The following is a 20,965-nucleotide window of genomic DNA, read 5'->3' on the forward strand; positions in this document are numbered from 1 at the left end:
GGGGGTCCCGTTAGTGAGAGCTGGAGGGGGGGGGGTCCCGTTAGTGCAGCTCGCTGAAACATGTTCAAACATGTCCATCTGTTGCAGATAGAACCTAAATAATTACTGTCAAATGCTTTATGAAATAAAACATCAGTCCTCCAAAGAATGATTTTTGAGAACCATTTGTTCTAAATAAGAATCAATCACTTCACTTAGGAAACAACTGCCTTTATTGTTTCCAACAGCCATAATAAACAAATGTCCCTCAACGTGGTTACAGTACAGGGCGAACAAGATTGTCAAAGAGCACTTGAGGAAAGTAGAGTCAGGACTGCCGAGTCATCTTCAGAGTCAGGACTGCTGAGTCACCATCTTCAGAGTCAGGACTGCTGAGTCACCATCTTCAGAGTCAGGACTGCTGAGTCACCATCTTCAGAGTCAGGACTGCTGAGTCACCATCTTCAGCATCTGTAGAGCCATGGCGCCCTGGTCGGAGGGAATCTAGAGGGACAACATTAGGACGTTGGCCATACAGCCATCTCCCCAAATGCACAACAGGGCTTTGCCCATAAAGGTTTATCATCTGAACCCGGCTGCTTGACCACTCTGGCAAGGCAGCTCAAACCCCCCCTACCATGTGGCCCGCCTTCAGGATCCAGTAGAAGGAGAAGTTCCTGTAGCGCTTGTAGAAGGCTCCGGTGGTCCCGGGGGCCGCTGGGTCATCCAGGGGGGTCCACCTCAGGCCCTTATAGGTGGGGAGCCCCTCCCAGGCCAGAGAGTTCACCCAGCGCTCCTGACCTGCAGACAGTCACCGGTCAGATGCAACAAGAACTGGAACCTAACCCTAGCGCTGTGTGGAGGCTCCTACCCATGGTGTCCACGATGAGGTCCAGCTGCCCGTTGTAGACGCTCACGTTGACCCCGGCCGCCAGAAGCTGGTCCACCAGCGCCACCACCGGCCTCATGAAGTCTCCCGCCATGGAGCTGAACACCTCCTCCGCCTGGCCTGAACACACACACACACACACACACACACACACACACACACACACACACACACACACACACACACACACACACACACACACACACACACACACACACACACACACACACACACACACACACACACACACACACACACACACACAGTTCACTTGTAATCCCAGACAGGAAGTGAGGTCAGAGAAGTCTGAGCAAAGTAAGTAGTTAGACGGAGCAATTAGAGTTGGACGGAGTAATTAGAGTTAGACATTGCTTTGCAACAGAAGTCTAGGGATGATGGAGATCAAACATAAACAATATAATTATACCATATAACTAATTCGGTGCATAACAAAAAGTGGGTGCTCAGGAGACGCAGTTGGCCGTTGTTCAGGTAAGGGGAAGCCCTCTACATCATCTTTAAATTAGGTCATTCTTTTTGACCTTGTTCTTCATTTAACTTTATCGAAGCACAGACGTGATATGGCCACCATGAGCATTAATGATTTAACAGCCAATCACAGCCCAGACGTTGGACAGAGCATGGCTCCAGCTCTTCGTGACCTCCTACCTCCCCAGGTGACGTTGTGAGGGATCAGCCCCAGCTTGTCCCGGATCTCTCCGTTCATCAGCTGGACCAGAGACTGTCTGTGGAGCGGGCGGACGTGGCGCCGGGCGAGTAGAGCTGTCAACGGGAACATTTAGCAGACGGAGAGACAGCCGTCACCACAAGGGGGAACATTTAGCAGACGGACAGACAGCCGTCACCACAAGGGGGAACATTTAGCAGACGGACAGACAGCCGTCACCACAAGGGGGAACATTTAGCAGACGGACAGACAGCCGTCACCACAAGGGGGAACATTTAGCAGACGGACAGACAGCCGTCACCACAAGGGGGAACATTTAGCAGACGGAGAGACAGCCGTCACCACAAGGGGGAACATTTAGCAGACGGACAGACAGCCGTCACCACAAGGGGGAACATTTAGCAGACGGACAGACAGCCGTCACCACAAGGGGGAACATTTAGCAGACGGAGAGACAGCCGTCACCACAAGGGGGAACATTTAGCAGACGGAGAGACAGCCGTCACCACAAGGGGGAACATTTAGCAGACGGAGAGACAGCCGTCACCACAAGGGGGAACATTTAGCAGACGGACAGACAGCCGTCACCACAAGGGGGAACATTTAGCAGACGGACAGACAGCCGTCACCACAAGGGGGAACATTTAGCAGAAGGACAGACAGCCATCACCACAAGGGGGAACATTTAGCAGACGGACAGACAGCCGTCACCACAAGGGGGAACATTTAGCAGACGGACAGACAGCCGTCACCACAAGGGGGAACATTTAGCAGACGGACAGACAGCCGTCACCACAAGGGGGAACATTTAGCAGACGGACAGACAGCCGTCACCACAAGGGGGAACATTTAGCAGACGGACAGACAGCCGTCACCACAAGGGGGAACATTTAGCAGACGGACAGACAGCTGACAACACAATGGGGAACAGTTATTTTATTTCCTCGTCCTGTAGACTGAGATGCTGAGCGTTTTGGAGCCGGCTTTAGGGAAGGTTTCATATCTTGAACAAAGACATGCCAAGTCACAGATTGGTTTATTATATTGCAGTTTCTCTCCGCTCAGTAAATCCATGTCATACGTTTGACACCTATTCATTCTTGAACGACATGGGTGAAAACAGACGTTTTAAAATCGGACAGGGACAACCTTTTGTTTCTACAGAGGCTGTCCAATTCATCTGATGAGAAATATGCATCTTAGATGCTAAATAATTGACTTTTTTCTTCAAATGACGCTTATCTAAAGCAATTAGGGAGGGAGGCAGGAGTAGCTCATCATCTAGGTAGCCAGATCTAGTGAGACGGCCCATAGAAAGACGCCAGATTCTCATTTCATAGCATTAAGCTCCAGTCACTGTTCCCCGTTTAGCCTTCTACCCACAGGAGTAGAACAGCCTCCTCTGCATTTCTGGTTGATGAACATTCACCAAACATGCACATGTTAAAATAACACATCACATGTTTGTGCATATCCAATGTAAGCTTTAAAAAGAAAATGAAAGAAATTAGTAATTAGTCGTCTCTGCTTTTTAGAAAAGTCCCTAAATAGACCATTTCAGAGTGGTACCAATGAAGTCCCTAAATAGACCATTTCAGAGTGGTACCAATGAAGTCCCCCTTGGCCAGTGAAGAGAGGTCCTCCTCCGGCTCTTTGGTCAGGATGTTGTAGAAGTTCACCCCATTCGTGTTCTGCAAGCAGATGGAAACAATGAAGCATTGGCTGCACGTTGGGCTGTCCCTCCAGGTTCTCAAACCAACCTGATCTACGACGCTCTCTGCAACAGACCACAGCTCCGTGGCCTTCTGGAAGCTCTGCTCCTCCACCGCCTTCCTCACTGCCTCGGCTGCCTCCGTGACCTCCAGGAGGCCGTAGTCGTCTAGCAGAGACTGGACAACAGTCTCCTTATGGTTGGAACACTGTTCACTCGATAATAAAGACTGGACAACAGTCTCCTTAAGGTTGGAACACTGTTCACTCGATAATAAAGACTGGACAACAGTCTGCTTATGGTTGGAACACTGTTCACTCGATAATAAAGACTGGACAACAGTCTCCTTATGGTTGGAACACTGTTCACTCGATAATAAAGACTGGACAACAGTCTCCTTAAGGTTGGAACACTGTTCACTCGATAATAAAGACTGGACAACAGTCTCCTATGGGTGGAACACTGTTCACTCGATAATAAAGACTGGACAACAGTCTCCTATGGGTGGAACACTGCTCACTCGATAATAAAGACTGGACAACAGTCTCCTTATGGTTGGAACACTGTTCACTCGATAATAAAGACTGGACAACAGTCTCCTATGGGTGGAACACTGTTCACTCGATAATAAAGACTGGACAACAGTCTCCTTATGGTTGGAACACTGTTCACTCGATAAAGACTGGACAACAGTCTCTTTATGGTTGGAACACTGTTCACTCGATAAAGACTGGACAACAGTCTCCTATGGGTGGAACACTGTTCACTCGATAATAAAGACTGGACAACAGTCTCCTTATGGTTGGAACACTGTTCACTCGATAATAAAGACTGGACAACAGTCTCCTTATGGTTGGAACACTGTTCACTCGATAATAAAGACTGGACAACAGTCTCCTATGGGTGGAACACTGTTCACTCGATAATAAAGACTGGACAACAGTCTCCTTATGGTTGGAACACTGTTCACTCGATAATAAAGACTGGACAACAGTCTCCTTATGGTTGGAACACTGTTCACTCGATAATAAAGACTGGACAACAGTCTCCTATGGGTGGAACACTGTTCACTCGATAATAAAGACTGGACAACAGTCTCCTTATGGTTGGAACACTGTTCACTCGATAATAAAGACTGGACAACAGTCTGCTTATGGTTGGAACACTGTTCACTCGATAAAGACTGGACAACAGTCTCCTATGGGTGGAACACTGTTCACTCGATAATAAAGACTGGACAACAGTCTCCTTATGGTTGGAACACTGTTCACTCGATAATAAAGACTGGACAACAGTCTCCTATGGGTGGAACACTGCTCACTCGATAATAAAGACTGGACAACAGTCTCCTTATGGTTGGAACACTGTTCACTCGATAATAAAGACTGGACAACAGTCTCCTATGGGTGGAACACTGTTCACTCGATAATAAAGACTGGACAACAGTCTCCTTATGGTTGGAACACTGTTCACTCGATAAAGACTGGACAACAGTCTCTTTATGGTTGGAACACTGTTCACTCGATAAAGACTGGACAACAGTCTCCTATGGGTGGAACACTGTTCACTCGATAATAAAGACTGGACAACAGTCTCCTTATGGTTGGAACACTGTTCACTCGATAATAAAGACTGGACAACAGTCTCCTTAAGGTTGGAACACTGTTCACTCGATAATAAAGACTGGACAACAGTCTGCTTATGGTTGGAACACTGTTCACTCGATAATAAAGACTGGACAACAGTCTCCTTATGGTTGGAACACTGTTCACTCGATAATAAAGACTGGACAACAGTCTCCTTAAGGTTGGAACACTGTTCACTCGATAATAAAGACTGGACAACAGTCTCCTATGGGTGGAACACTGTTCACTCGATAATAAAGACTGGACAAGTCTCCTATGGGTGGAACACTGCTCACTCGATAATAAAGACTGGACAACAGTCTCCTTATGGTTGGAACACTGTTCACTCGATAATAAAGACTGGACAACAGTCTCCTATGGGTGGAACACTGTTCACTCGATAATAAAGACTGGACAACAGTCTCCTTATGGTTGGAACACTGTTCACTCGATAAAGACTGGACAACAGTCTCTTTATGGTTGGAACACTGTTCACTCGATAAAGACTGGACAACAGTCTCCTATGGGTGGAACACTGTTCACTCGATAATAAAGACTGGACAACAGTCTCCTTATGGTTGGAACACTGTTCACTCGATAATAAAGACTGGACAACAGTCTCCTTATGGTTGGAACACTGTTCACTCGATAATAAAGACTGGACAACAGTCTCCTATGGGTGGAACACTGTTCACTCGATAATAAAGACTGGACAACAGTCTCCTTATGGTTGGAACACTGTTCACTCGATAATAAAGACTGGACAACAGTCTCCTTATGGTTGGAACACTGTTCACTCGATAATAAAGACTGGACAACAGTCTCCTATGGGTGGAACACTGTTCACTCGATAATAAAGACTGGACAACAGTCTCCTTATGGTTGGAACACTGTTCACTCGATAATAAAGACTGGACAACAGTCTGCTTATGGTTGGAACACTGTTCACTCGATAAAGACTGGACAACAGTCTCCTATGGGTGGAACACTGTTCACTCGATAATAAAGACTGGACAACAGTCTCCTTATGGTTGGAACACTGTTCACTCGATAATAAAGACTGGACAACAGTCTCCTATGGGTGGAACACTGTTCACTCGATAATAAAGACTGGACAACAATCTGCTTTTTGCTGGAAAATGTTCACTCTTTAAACAAGATTAAAATGGAAATAGGGAACTCAGAGTGGAGGACGATGAAACGGGGACGAGGGAAACCATTTGTCAAAGGAAAATGTTCACGATTATATGGGAGCAGATCACAGCCAACTGGCAGTAGAAAGCATCATGGGGCTGGAACATTGAGCTACAAACCACTGCATACATATAATGTACCTTAACAGTTGTATTAGTGATCCGTGTCATCTGTCAACTAATAGACAGGTTACCATTCAAATCAAGAATAAAATATCTATCAATAGCTTACTGTGCTGTAGAGATATGGACCCCAGGTCAGCACCGAATCTGTAAGGAGAGAAGAGTTGTGACTCAAGAGAACACATGACGAGCTTTCAGCCTCTGTGTCCACAATGTTTCTATAGTTGAGCATCAAAGCTATCCTAGCACTGAAGCTAACCTAAAACCAAAGCTAATCTGAGCGTAGCTGACCGGTCCCACCTGCCAGATTGTCGCTCAAAGTACAATCAGCTTCCATCAGACCCAGGAGGAAGCATTCCAATGAGATACAGTTAACGTTCTAAAAACGTATGAAGACCACCAAAGATCTCACTCAGTCACATGCCAATTGCTTGTGCGGTAATGGGCTAAATGTCTACTTTTATACATATATGTATTTATGTATACTATATGTATAAACCACACGTCCAGCGATTTGCTGAAAGCTGACTGTGTTCTGAGATCTGCATGTTATTCCTGAATGGACCATGGACCAGTACATGCCTACAGGGAGATCCACATGGACCAGTACATGCCTACAGGGAGATCCACATGGACCAGTACATGCCTACAGGGAGATCCACATGGACCAGTACATGCCTACAGGGAGATCCACATGGACCAGTACATGCCTACAGGGAGATCCACATGGACCAGTACATACCTACAGGGGAGATCCACACGGACCAGTACATACCTACAGGGAGATCCACATGGACCAGTACATACCTACAGGGGAGATCCAGGAGTCTCCGAGTGCCACGCCAGCAAAATTGCACTTAACAGCACCTTGAGTAACAGCCTGTGTGGAGAAGAGTCAATACAACATCATGTCAAATGGTGTTCCAGTATCAAGAGAAGATATCTTCAACCACCACCAACACCCAATTTCCAGGAGAAGAGCCACAACTCTGAACATTGTAAGAACTTCCCTGCACTTTTGGTATTTCTCAGTTTAAGGAAAGAAGATGTAAAAAAAAGCAGAATGAGTTCATCAAGTAATAGTTACTGAAACTCTTTTCTTGACATCTGAAACCAAGAATTCAGAAGTACCTTTGAGAGCTCCACTGAGATGGCAGCAGCCATCTTGCCTCCGTATGACTCAGAGAAAATGTAGAAGGGAACATTCTGCAAAGGGAACAACCAAGCCTCAGAGATTCAATACCCCAACAGGCCTGCTTTATAATTAGACTGCGGACAAGGCTAAAAAAAAAATATATATATATACACACACATCTTCCCCATTTTGTATGATGTTTTAAAGCACACAAATTATTCTTCAATGTTCCTGTACTCAAGAAATAAAAAAGGACAGGTGGAAGTAAGGAGGGTGAAATGGACGTCATTCAGAAGACCCCGACCAAGAAAACAAACAATGAGTTGATGAAACTAGAGCGACGGACCGAACAAAACCTTGTTCGCATTTTTCTTTTAGAATACCAAGATCAACCGGCCAAATGACTCAGTCAGAGGCCAGCTCCTTGTGGGCGCCGGCAGGAGTCTCTGTGACCCGGGCGGGAGAGGAGGGCCCGGCAGCTGTACCTGGAGCTCGCTCCTCTGGGTGAAGAAGCTTCGGAGAAGAACCAACATGTCTGAAGCCACTGTGGCCACGTCCCGGGAGAAGCCATCCGGCCCGTCCACGTAGCTGAAACCAGTTCCAACCGGGTTGTCCACAAACAAGACACTGGCCGTCTGCACCTAGAAACACCACAGGGTTCACCGTTCACCCCTCACAGCGAGGGTTCACCCCACAGTGAGGGTTCACTCCACAGTGAGGGTTCACCCCTCACAGTGAGGGTTCACTCCTCACAGTGAGGGTTCACAGTGAGGGTTCACCCCTCACAGTGAGGGTTCACAGTGAGGGTTCACTCCTCACAGTGAGGGTTCACTCCTCACAGTGAGGGTTCACTCCACAGTGAGGGTTCACCCCTCACAGTGAGGGTTCACCCCTCACAGTGAGGGTTCACAGTGAGGGTTCACTCCTCACAGTGAGGGTTCACAGTGAGGGTTCACCCCTCACAGTGAGGGTTCACAGTGAGGGTTCACCCCTCACAGTGAGGGTTCACCCCTCACAGTGAGGGTTCACTCCTCACAGTGAGGGTTCACTCCACAGTGAGGGTTCACCCCTCACAGTGAGGGTTCACCCCTCACAGTGAGGGTTCACCCCTCACAGTGAGGGTTCACTCCACAGTGAGGGTTCACCCCACAGTGAGGGTTCACTCCACAGTGAGGGTTCACCCCTCACAGTGAGGGTTCACAGTGAGGGTTCACCCCTCACAGTGAGGGTTCACAGTGAGGGTTCACAGTGAGGGTTCACCCCTCACAGTGAGGGTTCACTCCTCACAGTGAGGGTTCACTCCACAGTGAGGGTTCACCCCACAGTGAGGGTTCACTCCACAGTGAGGGTTCACCCCTCACAGTGAGGGTTCACCCCTCACAGTGAGGGTTCACCCCTCACAGTGAGGGTTCACAGTGAGGGTTCACCCCTCACAGTGAGGGTTCACTCCTCACAGTGAGGGTTCACCCCTCACAGTGAGGGTTCACCCCTCACAGTGAGGGTTCACTCCTCACAGTGAGGGTTCACTCCACAGTGAGGGTCCATCTGAAGTCATGTGTAAGGCAGACCTAGCGAGTGTGACGTTTACCCAGGAGGTTTTGCGGGGCTGCAGCTCCCGATCCAAGGGACCGATTTCCTCAAAGTTCCCAAAGCCGGTGGAGGATCCGCCGGGACCGCCCTGTGGACGAGGAGGCTGATGAGACCCAACACACCACAAGGCTTCATCACTCTGACCCCCAGACGAGCGGACCTACCTGCAGCCACAGGACCAGAGGCAGGTCCTGGTAGGAGGCGGGGCCGTCGGCGTAGTACAGCCACCAGAACATGTGGGCGCCCTCCCGGACGTCCACGTACCCCCACGCCTCCTTCCCTGGGGAGGGACGCCGGCCTGCTGGGGTACTCATGGTGGTCAGTCAGTATCGTAGGAGGTCCAAACACCAGGCGGGCTTCAGCGTGAAGCAGTGCACTGGCTAGAAGACCCTCTGAAGGCATGCCTTGTTATCATTGACACTTATGGCTGGTTGTAACCAGTGGTGTAGTCTACGTGATACGCAGGTATACGCCGTATACCCACTAGGAACGCACCAGGATTTGCGTATACCCACTTAAAAATATGCACGGATACGTATCAATCGTCTTGTGACAGATCTTTCACTTCTGTGTTTATTTTTCGCAAATATCGGTTGGGTATAACTGCAATAAAATACTTTAAGCAGGGGAAGTTATCTCCTACATTCACACATTCATAAGATTCCCCCTGCGCGCTCGCGCTCTGCCCTGTCTCTGTTACGAAGCGCGAAGCTGCCCCTGCATCTCTGCACGTTAGTTGGCGGGCCGAGCCCCTCCTTCTCGCGTGTGTGTGCGCGCGTGTGTGTGTGTCCAGTCCTCCCATATTAATGTGTAAACCACATAACAAGTAGTCAACAGAAGACAATGTTTTAATCCCACTATACATCTCCTTGTTACTTTTAGATGAGAACCCCTGGCCAGCCTTTCGGACTGGGTGTCAGGCTAGGGAATTTAAAAACAGGCATCCTTGGTTAGAGTGGAGGGAAAACAAGTTAAGTAAATGTCAGCCAACATACAGTTGGTATACACAATTGAAATTCATAATGTTAATCACTATGCAAATGAGAGTATAGCTAATTCATGGTCATTTTTAAGGTGCAGTAATTTCACACTTTTACACAATTCAATTACTGCATGGTATGTTAGATAACAGTAAGAGCTCAAATTAGAGCAATTGAAAGAGTGAAACATTAGTCTCCTGTCATCTCCTTCTCATAGCCATGGTTGTAAACAGTTCATTAAATTATTTTGCGTAGATTTTGTCCTTGTTTAGCATGTGCTATTGCTACTATAGATATACAAAGGACATCTTGTCATTTTTGCCTTCTATTTGTTCATACTGTTATTAAAACTGATAAACCTACTCAGCTTTCCATGATTGTTGATAATCGTTATAGGTCAGCGGGTTGTAGACCCCTGCGTTGGTGAGTGTGGTGCGACATCCCATAAGTGCCACACACGTACACGTACCGGTGGGACGGGTTTGTACGAGGCTGGGAGGGAATCATCACAGTATACCCACTACAATAAAATAGACTACACCACTGGTTGTAACAATATATATATGGACGGTATACTATTAGTATAACTTTCAACCAGTTTCCTCCGGTTTAAGAGCAGATCCTCAACGTAAACAACATACCTGCACTGACCAGCGCCAGCAGGGGAAGCAGCCCCAGTATCAAATACGTCGTCGATTGCACCATGGTTGAAGCGAACTGCAGACCTCCCGTGGAGCCACGCAGCAGAACGGTCACGTTAAATGACGGTCATGTGACAGCAGCTGAGTGGTCACGTGACGGTCATGTGACAGTGAGCAGAACGGTCACGTGACGGTCATGTGACAGCAGAGCATCCACGTGACAAGGAACAGCCGGTTAAATCACAGAGGCTTTTTGATATCGATATGTTAAAGTTATGTATTTTATATTTTATTTTACACAATCAATCGTTTTTTTAACAGATATAAAAAACACAATTTAGGCCGACCGCTTATAATTGCAATGACTTGTTTAAACGACACATTAAAGTTTTTAACAAGCGATAAAGCCTCCGGAACGCCGCGGAGCGGTACTGCGCATAAACGGAACACCACGGGGCCGTACTGCGCATAACAGGAACACCACGGGGTGGTACTGCGCATAACCGGACCCGAACAGGGTAGTGTGGCGGAATAGTTGAAACACGCGCCGCCGAGCTCCACCATGCTGTCTAGCAGCTCCGTCCGCGTACGGCTCCACTTCGACTACCCGCCCCCCGGGGAGGAGCGCCGCCGGGTCTGGCTGCTCGTGGACTTGGACCAGTGCCGCGTGGTGGCGGACCTGGAGCACGTGATCCGGGAGCGCTTCTCCCTCAGCTCGAGGAGCGTGCTTAACCTCTTCATCGATGGCTGCTACCTGCCGCCAACCGAGAGCATCCGTGTGGTGCGCGACAACGACCTCGTCAGGTTGGGCTCCTCCGTCACCTCGTCCTCTGATGCATCCAAGGCTGTCGCTATGGTTACATGTTATTACTCTCTCCTCTCTCTGCTGCATCCCAGGCTGTCGCTATGGTTGCATGTCATTGCTCTCTCCTCTCTCTGCTGCATCCCAGGCTGTCGCTATGGTTACATGTTATTACTCTCTCCTCTCTCTGCTGCATCTCAGGCTGTCGCTATGGTTACATGTTATTACTCTCTCCTCTCTCTGCTGCATCTCAGGCTGTCGCTATGGTTACATGTTATTACTCTCTCCTCTCTGCTGCATCGAGGTTGTTATGGTTACTATAGTTACATGTTATTACTCCATCCTCTCTCTGCTGCATCTCAGGCTGTCGCTATGGTTACATGTTATTACTCTCTCCTCTCTGCTGCATCACAGGTTGTCGCTATGGTTACATCCTCTGTATCACAGGCTGTTGTTACTATGGTTACAGGTTATTACTCTATCCTCTCTCTGTTGCATCACAGGCTTACTCTATGGTTACATGTTATTACTCTGTGACATGTGAGTAATGTCCCTCCGACAGCGTCCGGGTGGTGTAATGACATGTGTCCCAGTGTTCGGGTGGTATGATGACGTGTGTCCCTCCGTCAGCGTTCAGGTGGTGTAATGACATGTGTCCCTCCGTCAGCGTTCAGGTGGTGTAATGACATGTGTCTCTCCATCAGCGTTCAGGTGGTGTAATGACATGTGTCCCTCCGTCAGCGTTCAGGTGGACGGGCGTTCTGCTGATCCAGAGGAGAGTCGATCCAGTAAGAGGAGTCGGCGACACTCGGAGGTTGAACCTGAAGTAACGGACGTCTTTACGGAGGGGAAGAAGAAGAAGAGAAGGAAGAAGACCGAAGGTGGGGAGGAGGAGAGCCAGCCCTGCCCCCCCGAGGAGGAGGAGGAGGAGAAACACATGAAGAAGAAGAAGAAGAGGAAGGAAAAGACCGAAGGTCGGGAGGACGAGAGCGAGCCTTGCCCCCCCGAGGAGGAGGAGGAGAAACACATGAAGAAGAAGAAGGAGAGGAAGGAGAAGACAGCAGGGGGTCGGGAGGACGAGAGCGAGCCTTACCGAGAGGAGGAGAAGGAGGAGGAGGAGGGCGCACACAAGAAACACCTGAAGAAGAAGAAGAAGAAGAAGAAACAGACGCCCATGTCCTCCATCATCCCGCTGACCCCAAGTGAGCAGCAGGTCAACAAGATCCCCAAACCAGTAGTCCTTAATGGTCCCAAACCAGTCCTCAATGGTCCCAAACCAGTCCTCAATGGTCCCAAACCAGTCCTCAATGGTCCCAAACCAGTCCTTAATGGTGGCGCAGAAGAGGTTTCCTCCTCGGCCTCCAGTGACAGTGAAGTGGGGGCCCCTGCTCCCTGTGTAACCTCCAAAGGTCAGAAGAAGACCCCCAGAAAGACCCCAGCGCCCCCCCGGGCCCCAGCGCCCCCCCGGGGGCCCCTGAAGGCCCCGCCAGCCTCGGGGAAACGCGCCCAGCCTCCTTCCTCTTCGTCCTCGTCAGACTCTTCCTCTGAGGATACTCGAGCCCGGTCGACCGCCCCCCCCCCGGGCGGTCCCCGTACCCCCCTGACCCCTCAGACCGCCCCCCCCCCGGGCGGTCCCCGTGCCCCCCTGACCCCTCAGACGGCCTCGAGGCCGGCTCTGGGGGGGGCCTCGAGGCCCTCAGACTCTAGCAGCGAGGAGGAGATCAAGCTGGTGATCAGACGCCCACTGGGGGCGGAGCCCTGCGTGAGCTCTAGAGGGCGTGGCCGGGGGAGGGGCCAGCCCCGCGGCGGGGGAGGGGTCAACGGGGGGAGGGGGGAGGGTTGGGTCGGGAGGGGGACTCCTCTGGACTACGAACAGGAGGAGCGGCGGCACAGACCGGCGCTGGAGGACTCGCTGACCCACCAGGTAGGACCGCCCTCTGATTGGTCCACCGCTCGGTGACGCTCCAGGTAGGACCGCCCTCTGATTGGTCCACCGCTCGGTGACGCTCCAGGTAGGACCGCCCTCTGATTGGTCCACCGCTCGGTGACGCTCCAGGTAGGACCGCCCTCTGATTGGTCCACCGCTCGGTGACGCTCCAGGTAGGACCGCCCTCTGATTGGTCCACCGCTCGGTGACGCTCCAGGTAGGACCGCCCTCTGATTGGTCCACCGCTCGGTGACGCTCCAGGTAGGACCGCCCTCTGATTGGTCCACCGCTCGGTGACGCTCCAGGTAGGACCGCCCTCTGATTGGTCCACCGCTCGGTGACGCTCCAGGTAGGACCGCCCTCTGATTGGTCCACCGCTCGGTGACGCTCCAGGTGGGACCGCCCTCTGATTGGTCCACCGCTCGGTGACGCTCCAGGTAGGACCGCCCTCTGATTGGTCCACCGCTCGGTGACGCTCCAGGTAGGACCGCCCTCTGATTGGTCCACCGCTCGGTGACGCTCCAGGTGGGACCGCCCTCTGATTGGTCCACCGCTCGGTGACGCTCCAGGTAGGACCGCCCTCTGATTGATCCACCGCTCGGTGATGGTCCAGCCTCTTGATGCTGATTGGTCCTGGGGACTGGTCCCGCCTCTTGATGCTGATTGGTTGGTCCTGGGGACTGGTCCCGCCTCTTGATGCTGATTGGTTGGTCCTGGGGTCTGGTCCAGCCTCTTGATGCTGATTGATTGGTCCTGGGGACTGGTCCAGCTACACTGTGTTCATGTATTCCTGCGATTTGTGTATCTGCTACTCATACACACACCAGTGTGTGTGTGTGTATCTGCTACTCATACACACACACCAGTGTGTGGGTTTGTGTATCTGCTACTCATACACATACCAGTGTGTAGGTTTGTGTATCTGCTACTCATACACACACCAGTGTGTGTGTGTGTGTTGCTGCCATCAGCTTTAGTTGTGTGTTGTCTCCTCTCGGGGTGCAGAGTGCCGCCGACCCCCGACCGAGGAAGGACTACAGCAGCCTGCCGCTGCTCGCAGCTCCCCCCGGCGCCGGGCAGAGGATCGTCTTTAAGGTGAACTGGTTCTGACTGGTTCTTACATGGTTGACTTTGAATGAAAAGCTGCTGAGATGAGAAATAAGATGGAATGGAAGAAAGGAACTGGTGGACTGGTTTATCGATCTGGAGCAGAGCAACACCACTGGTTATGTCTCCCTGTCCATCATCACCACTGGTTATGTCTGCCTGTCCATCATCACCACTGGTTATGTCTCCCTGTCCATCATCACCACTGGTTATGTCTCCCTGTCCATCATCACCACTGGTTATGTCTCCCTGTCCATCATCACCACTGGTTATGTCTCCCTGTCCATCATCACCACTGGTTATGTCTCCCTGTCCATCAACACCACTGGTTATGTCTGACCTGTCCATCATCACCACTGGTTATGTCTCCCTGTCCATCAACACCACTGGTTATGTCTGACCTGTCCATCAACACCACTGGTTATGTCTCCCTGTCCATCAACACCACTGGTTATGTCTGACCTGTCCATCATCACCACTGGTTATGTCTCCCTGTCCATCATCACCACTGGTTATGTCTCCCTGTCCATCAACACCACTGGTTATGTCTCCCTGTCCATCAACACCACTGGTTATGTCTGACCTGTCCATCATCACCACTGGTTATGTCTCCCTGTCCATCAACACCACTGGTTATGTCTGACCTGTCCATCATCACCACTGGTTATGTCTCCCTGTCCATCATCACCACTGGTTATGTCTCCCTGTCCATCATCACCACTGGTTATGTCTCCCTGTCCATCATCACCACTGGTTATGTCTGACCTGTCCATCATCACCACTGGTTATGTCTCCCTGTCCATCAACACCACTGGTTATGTCTGACCTGTCCATCATCACCACTGGTTATGTCTCCCTGTCCATCATCACCACTGGTTATGTCTGACCTGTCCATCATCACCACTGGTTATGTCTCCCTGTCCATCATCACCACTGGTTATGTCTGACCTGTCCATCATCACCACTGGTTATGTCTGACCTGTCCATCATCACCACTGGTTATGTCTCCCTGTCCATCAACACCACTGGTTATGTCTGACCTGTCCATCATCACCACTGGTTATGTCTGACCTGTCCATCATCACCACTGGTTATGTCTGACCTGTCCATCATCACCACTGGTTATGTCTGACCTGTCCATCAACACACCTGTCCCCTATCTGACCTGTCCATCAACACCACTGGTTATGTCTGACCTGTCCATCAACACACCTGTCCCCTATCTGACCTGTCCATCAACACACCTGTCCCCATATCTGACCTGTCCATCAACACACCTGTCCCCTATCTGACCTGTCCATCAACACACCTGTCCTGTCTGTTTCCTTCACAGCTGCTGGAGCTGACGGAGAACTACACCCCTGAGGTCTCGGAGTATAAAGTGAGTCGGACAGATGACAGCCAATGAGGTTGGCTTCAGGTAGAACCACTTCCTGAGTGATGTAAGAGGGAGGTGAATGAATAGTCTGTGAAACCCTTCAACAGTCGAGAGGAGATTGAATCACAAATTTGCAGAGATTGAATCACAAATTTGCCAAGAGGAGACACAAACAGGACTCAGGCCATATCCTGTCTGATTATTATTTTTTTGTTTGAAACAGGTTAACAACTTAATCAATATCTAGTGCCACTATGCATATCACAAAATAGACAGAATCTGAACCGCCCAGTGCCAACAGTGACGTGACGACGATAACGGGAGACAGCAGCCGTAAGGGCTATAGCCAATCTGCAAGAAATTAATTTCTTAATGTTGTTTGCTAGAAACGCCAGTCACCACTTGATCAAGTGCGTCTCTCTTTTCATTCACAATGTTACCGGCGGGCAAGAACCCACGGTCAGAACCCATTCAGGCTGGCTGCTCTGCCTTAACAGCTTTTGAAACAGGATATAGTATTATTATATATATTATTATTATATATAGTATTATTATTATATATAGTATTATTATATATAGTATTATTTGTCTGATAGGAGCGGCCGCGAATGGATGCGATGGCAAATAATAAATAAAAACTAAACCGTCTAATCATAGACTGGGAAAAAGGGTTACACAACATGGCACTTTTAAAACCGAATTATATACATACATACATACATACATACATACATACATACATACATACATACATACATACATACATACATACATACATACATACATACATACATACATACATACATACATACATACATACATACATACATACATACGGATCTTTCACGTCATATTCAAATATTGAATACAAAGTGTCGGCCCTACTGGACAGGTCTCAGTGTTTCCTTCACTGCTGACCCTGACCCTACTGGACAGGTCTCAGTGTTTCCTTCACTCCTGACCCTGACCCTACTGGACAGGTCTCAGTGTTTCCTTCACTGCTGACCCTGACCCTACTGGACAGGTCTCAGTGTTTCCTTCACTGCTGACACTGACCCTGACCCTGACCCTACTGGACAGGTCTCAGTGTTTCCTTCACTGCTGACCCTGACCCTGACCCTACTGGACAGGTCTCAGTGTTTCCTTCACTGCTGACCCTGACCCTGACCCTACTGGACAGGTCTCAGTGTTTCCTTCACTGCTGACCCTGACCCTGACCCTACTGGACAGGTCTCAGTGTTTCCTTCACTGCTGACCCTGACCCTGACCCTGACCCTACTGGACAGGTCTCAGTGTTTCCTTCACTGCTGACCCTGACCCTGACCCTACTGGACAGGTCTCAGTGTTTCCTTCACTGCTGACCCTGACCCTGACCCTGACCCTACTGGACAGGTCTCAGTGTTTCCTTCACTGCTGACCCTGACCCTGACCCTACTGGACAGGTCTCAGTGTTTCCTTCACTGCTGACCCTGACCCTACTGGACAGGTCTCAGTGTTTCCTTCACTGCTGACCCTGACCCTACTGGACAGGTCTCAGTGTTTCCTTCACTGCTGACCCTGACCCTACTGGACAGGTCTCAGTGTTTCCTTCACTGCTGACCCTGACCCTGACCCTACTGGACAGGTCTCAGTGTTTCCTTCACTGCTGACCCTGACCCTGACCCTGACCCTACTGGACAGGTCTCAGTGTTTCCTTCACTGCTGACCCTGACCCTGACCCTACTGGACAGGTCTCAGTGTTTCCTTCACTGCTGACCCTGACCCTGACCCTACTGGACAGGTCTCAGTGTTTCCTTCACTGCTGACCCTGACCCTGACCCTACTGGACAGGTCTCAGTGTTTCCTTCACTGCTGACCCTGACCCTGACCCTGACCCTACTGGACAGGTCTCAGTGTTTCCTTCACTGCTGACCCTGACCCTGACCCTACTGGACAGGTCTCAGTGTTTCCTTCACTGCTGACCCTGACCCTGACCCTACTGGACAGGTCTCAGTGTTTCCTTCACTGCTGACCCTGACCCTGACCCTGACACTACTGGACAGGTCTCAGTGTTTCCTTCACTGCTGACCCTGACCCTGACCCTGACCCTACTGGACAGGTCTCAGTGTTTCCTTCACTGCTGACCCTGACCCTGACCCTACTGGACAGGTCTCAGTGTTTCCTTCACTGCTGACCCTGACCCTGACCCTGACCCTACTGGACAGGTCTCAGTGTTTCCTTCACTGCTGACCCTGACCCTGACCCTACTGGACAGGTCTCAGTGTTTCCTTCACTGCTGACCCTGACCCTGACCCTACTGGACAGGTCTCAGTGTTTCCTTCACTGCTGACCCTGACCCTGACCCTACTGGACAGGTCTCAGTGTTTCCTTCACTGCTGACCCTGACCTGCTGCCCAGAGATGGAGGGTGTGGCCTGATTATCAGCAGCAGTAGAATGCAGTGACAACACATACAGTGCCCCAACATTATAGACCCTCTATAGAACGGGTTCTCCAGGAACCTTCCTGGGTCTGACCTCGGTCCTCCAGCCATCACTATGTTGGACCATGACTGTTGTTCATTTCTCATTTCAGGAGGGGAAGATTCTCCATTTTGACCACGCCACCAAGCAGGTGGAGATGGAGCTGCTGGCCTCATGGCAAGGTAAGAAGGGATCCCTGAACAGGAGACCTCTGACTACTGGTCTGACTGGCTGTCTACTGGGGGTTTACTGGTCTGACTGGTTGTCTGACTGGTGGTCTGGTCTCCACACTATATAAAGTTCCCTACGCAGGGCTGTACGCTTACTTTTTAAAAGTAAGTCGCACTGTACAGCCCTGTCCCTACGGTTGTTTTGATCAGTCTATAGAACTGTGTGGGCCTTCTCTCCGGTCTGCACAATGTGACTTCCTGTCTGCACAATGTGACTTCCTGTCTGTATAATGTGACGTTGTTCTCCCAGCCCCTGCAGAACCCGGTAAGTTCGACCTGGTCTACCAGAACGCAGACGGCTCGGAGAGCGTGGAGTACGCCGTGTCCCGGAGCGGCTCCCGGGTCAGTGGGCTTACGGTTATAGTAGTTAAAGACGAGTTAGTTCTAGTTATAGTGTGTGTGTTTCAAGCTTTAGTGTGCAAATAATGAAATGTGTTATTGACCCTCCCTCCCCCCCCCTCCCCTCCCCTCCCCTCCCCTCCCCTCCCCTCCCCTCCCCCCCTAGGTGACGGAGCGCTGGGACTCGCTACTCGAACCCCGCCTGCTGCTCTAGAACGCTGCCATGCTGCTCTAGATCATCCTCCTAGATCGGCTGCTGCTCCTCTAGATCGGCTGCTGCTCCTCTAGATCGGCTGCTGCTGCTCCTCTAGATCGGCTGCTGCTGCTCCTCTAGATCGGCTGCTGCTCCTCTAGATCGGCTGCTGCTGCTCCTCTAGATCGGCTGCTGCTGCACCTCTAGATCGGCTGCTGCTGCACCTCTAGATCGGCTGCTGCTGCTCCTCTAGATCGGCTGCTGCTGCTCCTCTAGATCGGCTGCTGCTGCTCCTCTAGATCGGCTGCTGCTCCTCTAGATCGGCCCCTGCTGCTCCTCTAGATCGGCTGCTGCTGCTCCTCTAGATCGGCTGCTGCTGCTCCTCTAGATCGGCTGCTGCTGCTCCTCTAGATCGGCTGCTGCTGCTCCTCTAGATCGGCCCCTGCTGCTCCTCTAGATCGGCTGCTGCTGCTCCTCTAGATCGGCTGCTGCTGCTCCTCTAGATCGGCTGCTGCTGCTCCTCTAGATCGGCTGCTGCTGCTCCTCTAGATCGGCTGCTGCTGCTCCTCTAGATCGGCTGCTGCTCCTCTAGATGCTCCAGATCGGCTGCTTTGGTTTTGCTCTCCAGTTTCTGTAATGTTGTTCCCATGTCGACCATATGTTCAGATGGTAAAATGTGTTTGGACTCTTATGAGCATATTTTAGTACAAACTACTAAGGTTATGGCTGTTTTTAAGGATTTAGATACCATTGTAATTAATTCAATTTTTTTTAAGTTTTAATAAATAAATTCAGCATTCTTTGAAGTATTCTTCCTCTGTTAAAGCCTAGGATAGTTTGGCCTTATGGTTTCTTTTAGACACATGGATGTAATGTTATTACAGTTTTTTTCAATTGCTTGAACACTATAGACACATGCTTAGACCAAAGCAACACAACTTGAAGTTTTTGTTTCTATACCTTAAACACATGTAACCATTCCTTAAACAAAAGCGCTGCTTTGCACTTTAGTTGCAATTGTGCAACACACTTGCTCCTTTCTGCAACACACTTGCTCCTGCACACTACACAGTATTTCATACATAAGACACTTAATTAAAAAATGACGTCTCATTGTACCATTGCTAAAACACATCTATTCAAAATCCTAAACACATTGGTTAATTGAGAATACTTACTTACACACCTGAAAACACTTTCTTCCAAAACTGAACACCAACAGTTTCATCCATAATAAGGACATTCCAACTCGAAAACAGGTATGTCTTCAACTCTCTACTTTCTACTCTACTCAGACTGTATCAGATAAAGAAGTATTCAATAACATAGAGCGAGTGAGCATTTCCAATATCAGACGCATCATGGTAAAGCACCAAATTACCATGAAGCAATTGTACAGGGTCCCATTTGAGAGAAACAGTGTCAGGGTCAAAGGACTTCGACGTGAACATGTACATGTAAGTGTTAGTCCTTTACATTTACAATACAGTATTGGTGTCATCCAGTTACAGCTGAATATGTGCCATTGTATCAGTACCACATATACATTGTTGGTTACCATCGGGCTGCTCTGGTCTGCAACTGGTTCACCAACCATCATCAATTTGAAGTCCTATACTTGCCCCCTTACACACCATTTCTAAACCCCATAGAAGAATTATTTTCGGCTTGGAGATGGTGCGTATATGACCGCCAACCTCATGCTCGCATGCCTCTTCTGCAGGCAATGGAACAGGCCTGCAGAGACATCAACATAGGGTCAATCCATGGATGGATTCGGCACACAAGGCAATATTTTCCCCGATGCTTTGCGGAAGAAAACATTGCTTGTGATATTGATGAGATCCTATGGCCAGACCCCAACAGACGGCAGGGTCCATAAGCCCACCCATGCACAATTGCCATGTTTTTCTGTGTTCACAGTACAATAGGGTTTATTTATTTATTTATTTTTGCTCAAACTGTATTTACTGC

The 20,965-nt window shown here is 49.8% G+C and overlaps 2 protein-coding genes across 9 annotated transcripts; one reads left to right on the forward strand and one right to left on the reverse strand.

The window, feature by feature from the left end:
- Positions 1-200: 200 nt before the first annotated feature.
- Positions 201-10,713, reverse strand: scpep1 (serine carboxypeptidase 1). 3 transcript variants are annotated; one of them, XM_060046030.1, is made up of 13 exons: positions 10,555-10,713; positions 9,098-9,234; positions 8,932-9,021; positions 7,829-7,984; positions 7,340-7,414; positions 7,016-7,088; positions 6,318-6,355; positions 3,317-3,460; positions 3,163-3,247; positions 1,538-1,651; positions 851-988; positions 617-780; positions 201-483 (listed from the first exon to the last, which is right to left on the reverse strand). In XM_060046030.1, the coding sequence occupies exons 1-13, from the start codon at positions 10,616-10,618 to the stop codon at positions 421-423; spliced, it is 1,341 nt and encodes a 446-aa protein (XP_059902013.1). In that variant the 5' UTR covers positions 10,619-10,713; the 3' UTR covers positions 201-420. The 3 variants fall into 3 exon arrangements, with proteins under 3 accessions (XP_059902013.1, XP_059902015.1, XP_059902014.1); XM_060046032.1 differs by having other exon boundaries at positions 3,317-3,445; positions 10,555-10,712; XM_060046031.1 differs by having other exon boundaries at positions 9,098-9,231; positions 10,555-10,711.
- Positions 10,714-10,795: 82 nt separating this feature from the next.
- On the forward strand, positions 10,796-19,797 carry coil (coilin p80). 6 transcript variants are annotated; one of them, XM_060046028.1, is made up of 9 exons: positions 10,863-11,358; positions 12,098-12,237; positions 12,331-13,280; positions 14,289-14,378; positions 15,724-15,771; positions 18,342-18,411; positions 18,710-18,801; positions 18,965-19,042; positions 19,287-19,797. In XM_060046028.1, exons 1-8 carry the CDS (start codon positions 11,117-11,119, stop codon positions 19,010-19,012), a joined length of 1,680 nt encoding a protein of 559 aa, XP_059902011.1. In that variant the 5' UTR covers positions 10,863-11,116; the 3' UTR covers positions 19,013-19,042; positions 19,287-19,797. The 6 variants fall into 6 exon arrangements, 4 of the variants coding, with proteins under 4 accessions (XP_059902009.1, XP_059902011.1, XP_059902010.1 ...); XM_060046027.1 differs by having other exon boundaries at positions 18,965-19,797; XM_060046026.1 differs by lacking the exons at positions 15,724-15,771; positions 18,342-18,411; positions 18,710-18,801; positions 18,965-19,042; positions 19,287-19,797 and adding an exon at positions 14,498-14,866 and having other exon boundaries at positions 10,796-11,358.
- Positions 19,798-20,965: the final 1,168 nt, after the last annotated feature.

Source organism: Gadus macrocephalus, chromosome 2, assembly GCF_031168955.1.
Source record: "Gadus macrocephalus chromosome 2, ASM3116895v1".
NCBI classification, from domain to species: domain Eukaryota; kingdom Metazoa; phylum Chordata; class Actinopteri; order Gadiformes; family Gadidae; genus Gadus; species Gadus macrocephalus.

Excerpts from the sequence above, each read along its gene's own strand:
- scpep1 (XM_060046030.1), bottom strand. The coding sequence starts at position 10,618 with ATGGTGCAATCGACGACGTATTTGATACTGGGGCTGCTTCCCCTGCTG. Across the intron at positions 3,461-6,317 it reads GTCCATATCTCTACAGCACA|GAGACTGTTGTCCAGTCTCT; the intron begins GTAAGCTATTGA and ends TCCAACCATAAG. Across the intron at positions 1,652-3,162 it reads GGCCAAGGGGGACTTCATTG|CTCTACTCGCCCGGCGCCAC; the intron begins GTACCACTCTGA and ends TCCCGTTGACAG.
- coil (XM_060046026.1), top strand. The coding sequence starts at position 11,117 with ATGCTGTCTAGCAGCTCCGTCCGCGTACGGCTCCACTTCGACTACCCG. Across the intron at positions 11,359-12,097 it reads CGCGACAACGACCTCGTCAG|CGTTCAGGTGGACGGGCGTT; the intron begins GTTGGGCTCCTC and ends TCCCTCCGTCAG. Across the intron at positions 14,379-14,497 it reads GGCAGAGGATCGTCTTTAAG|CAACACCACTGGTTATGTCT; the intron begins GTGAACTGGTTC and ends TCTGGAGCAGAG.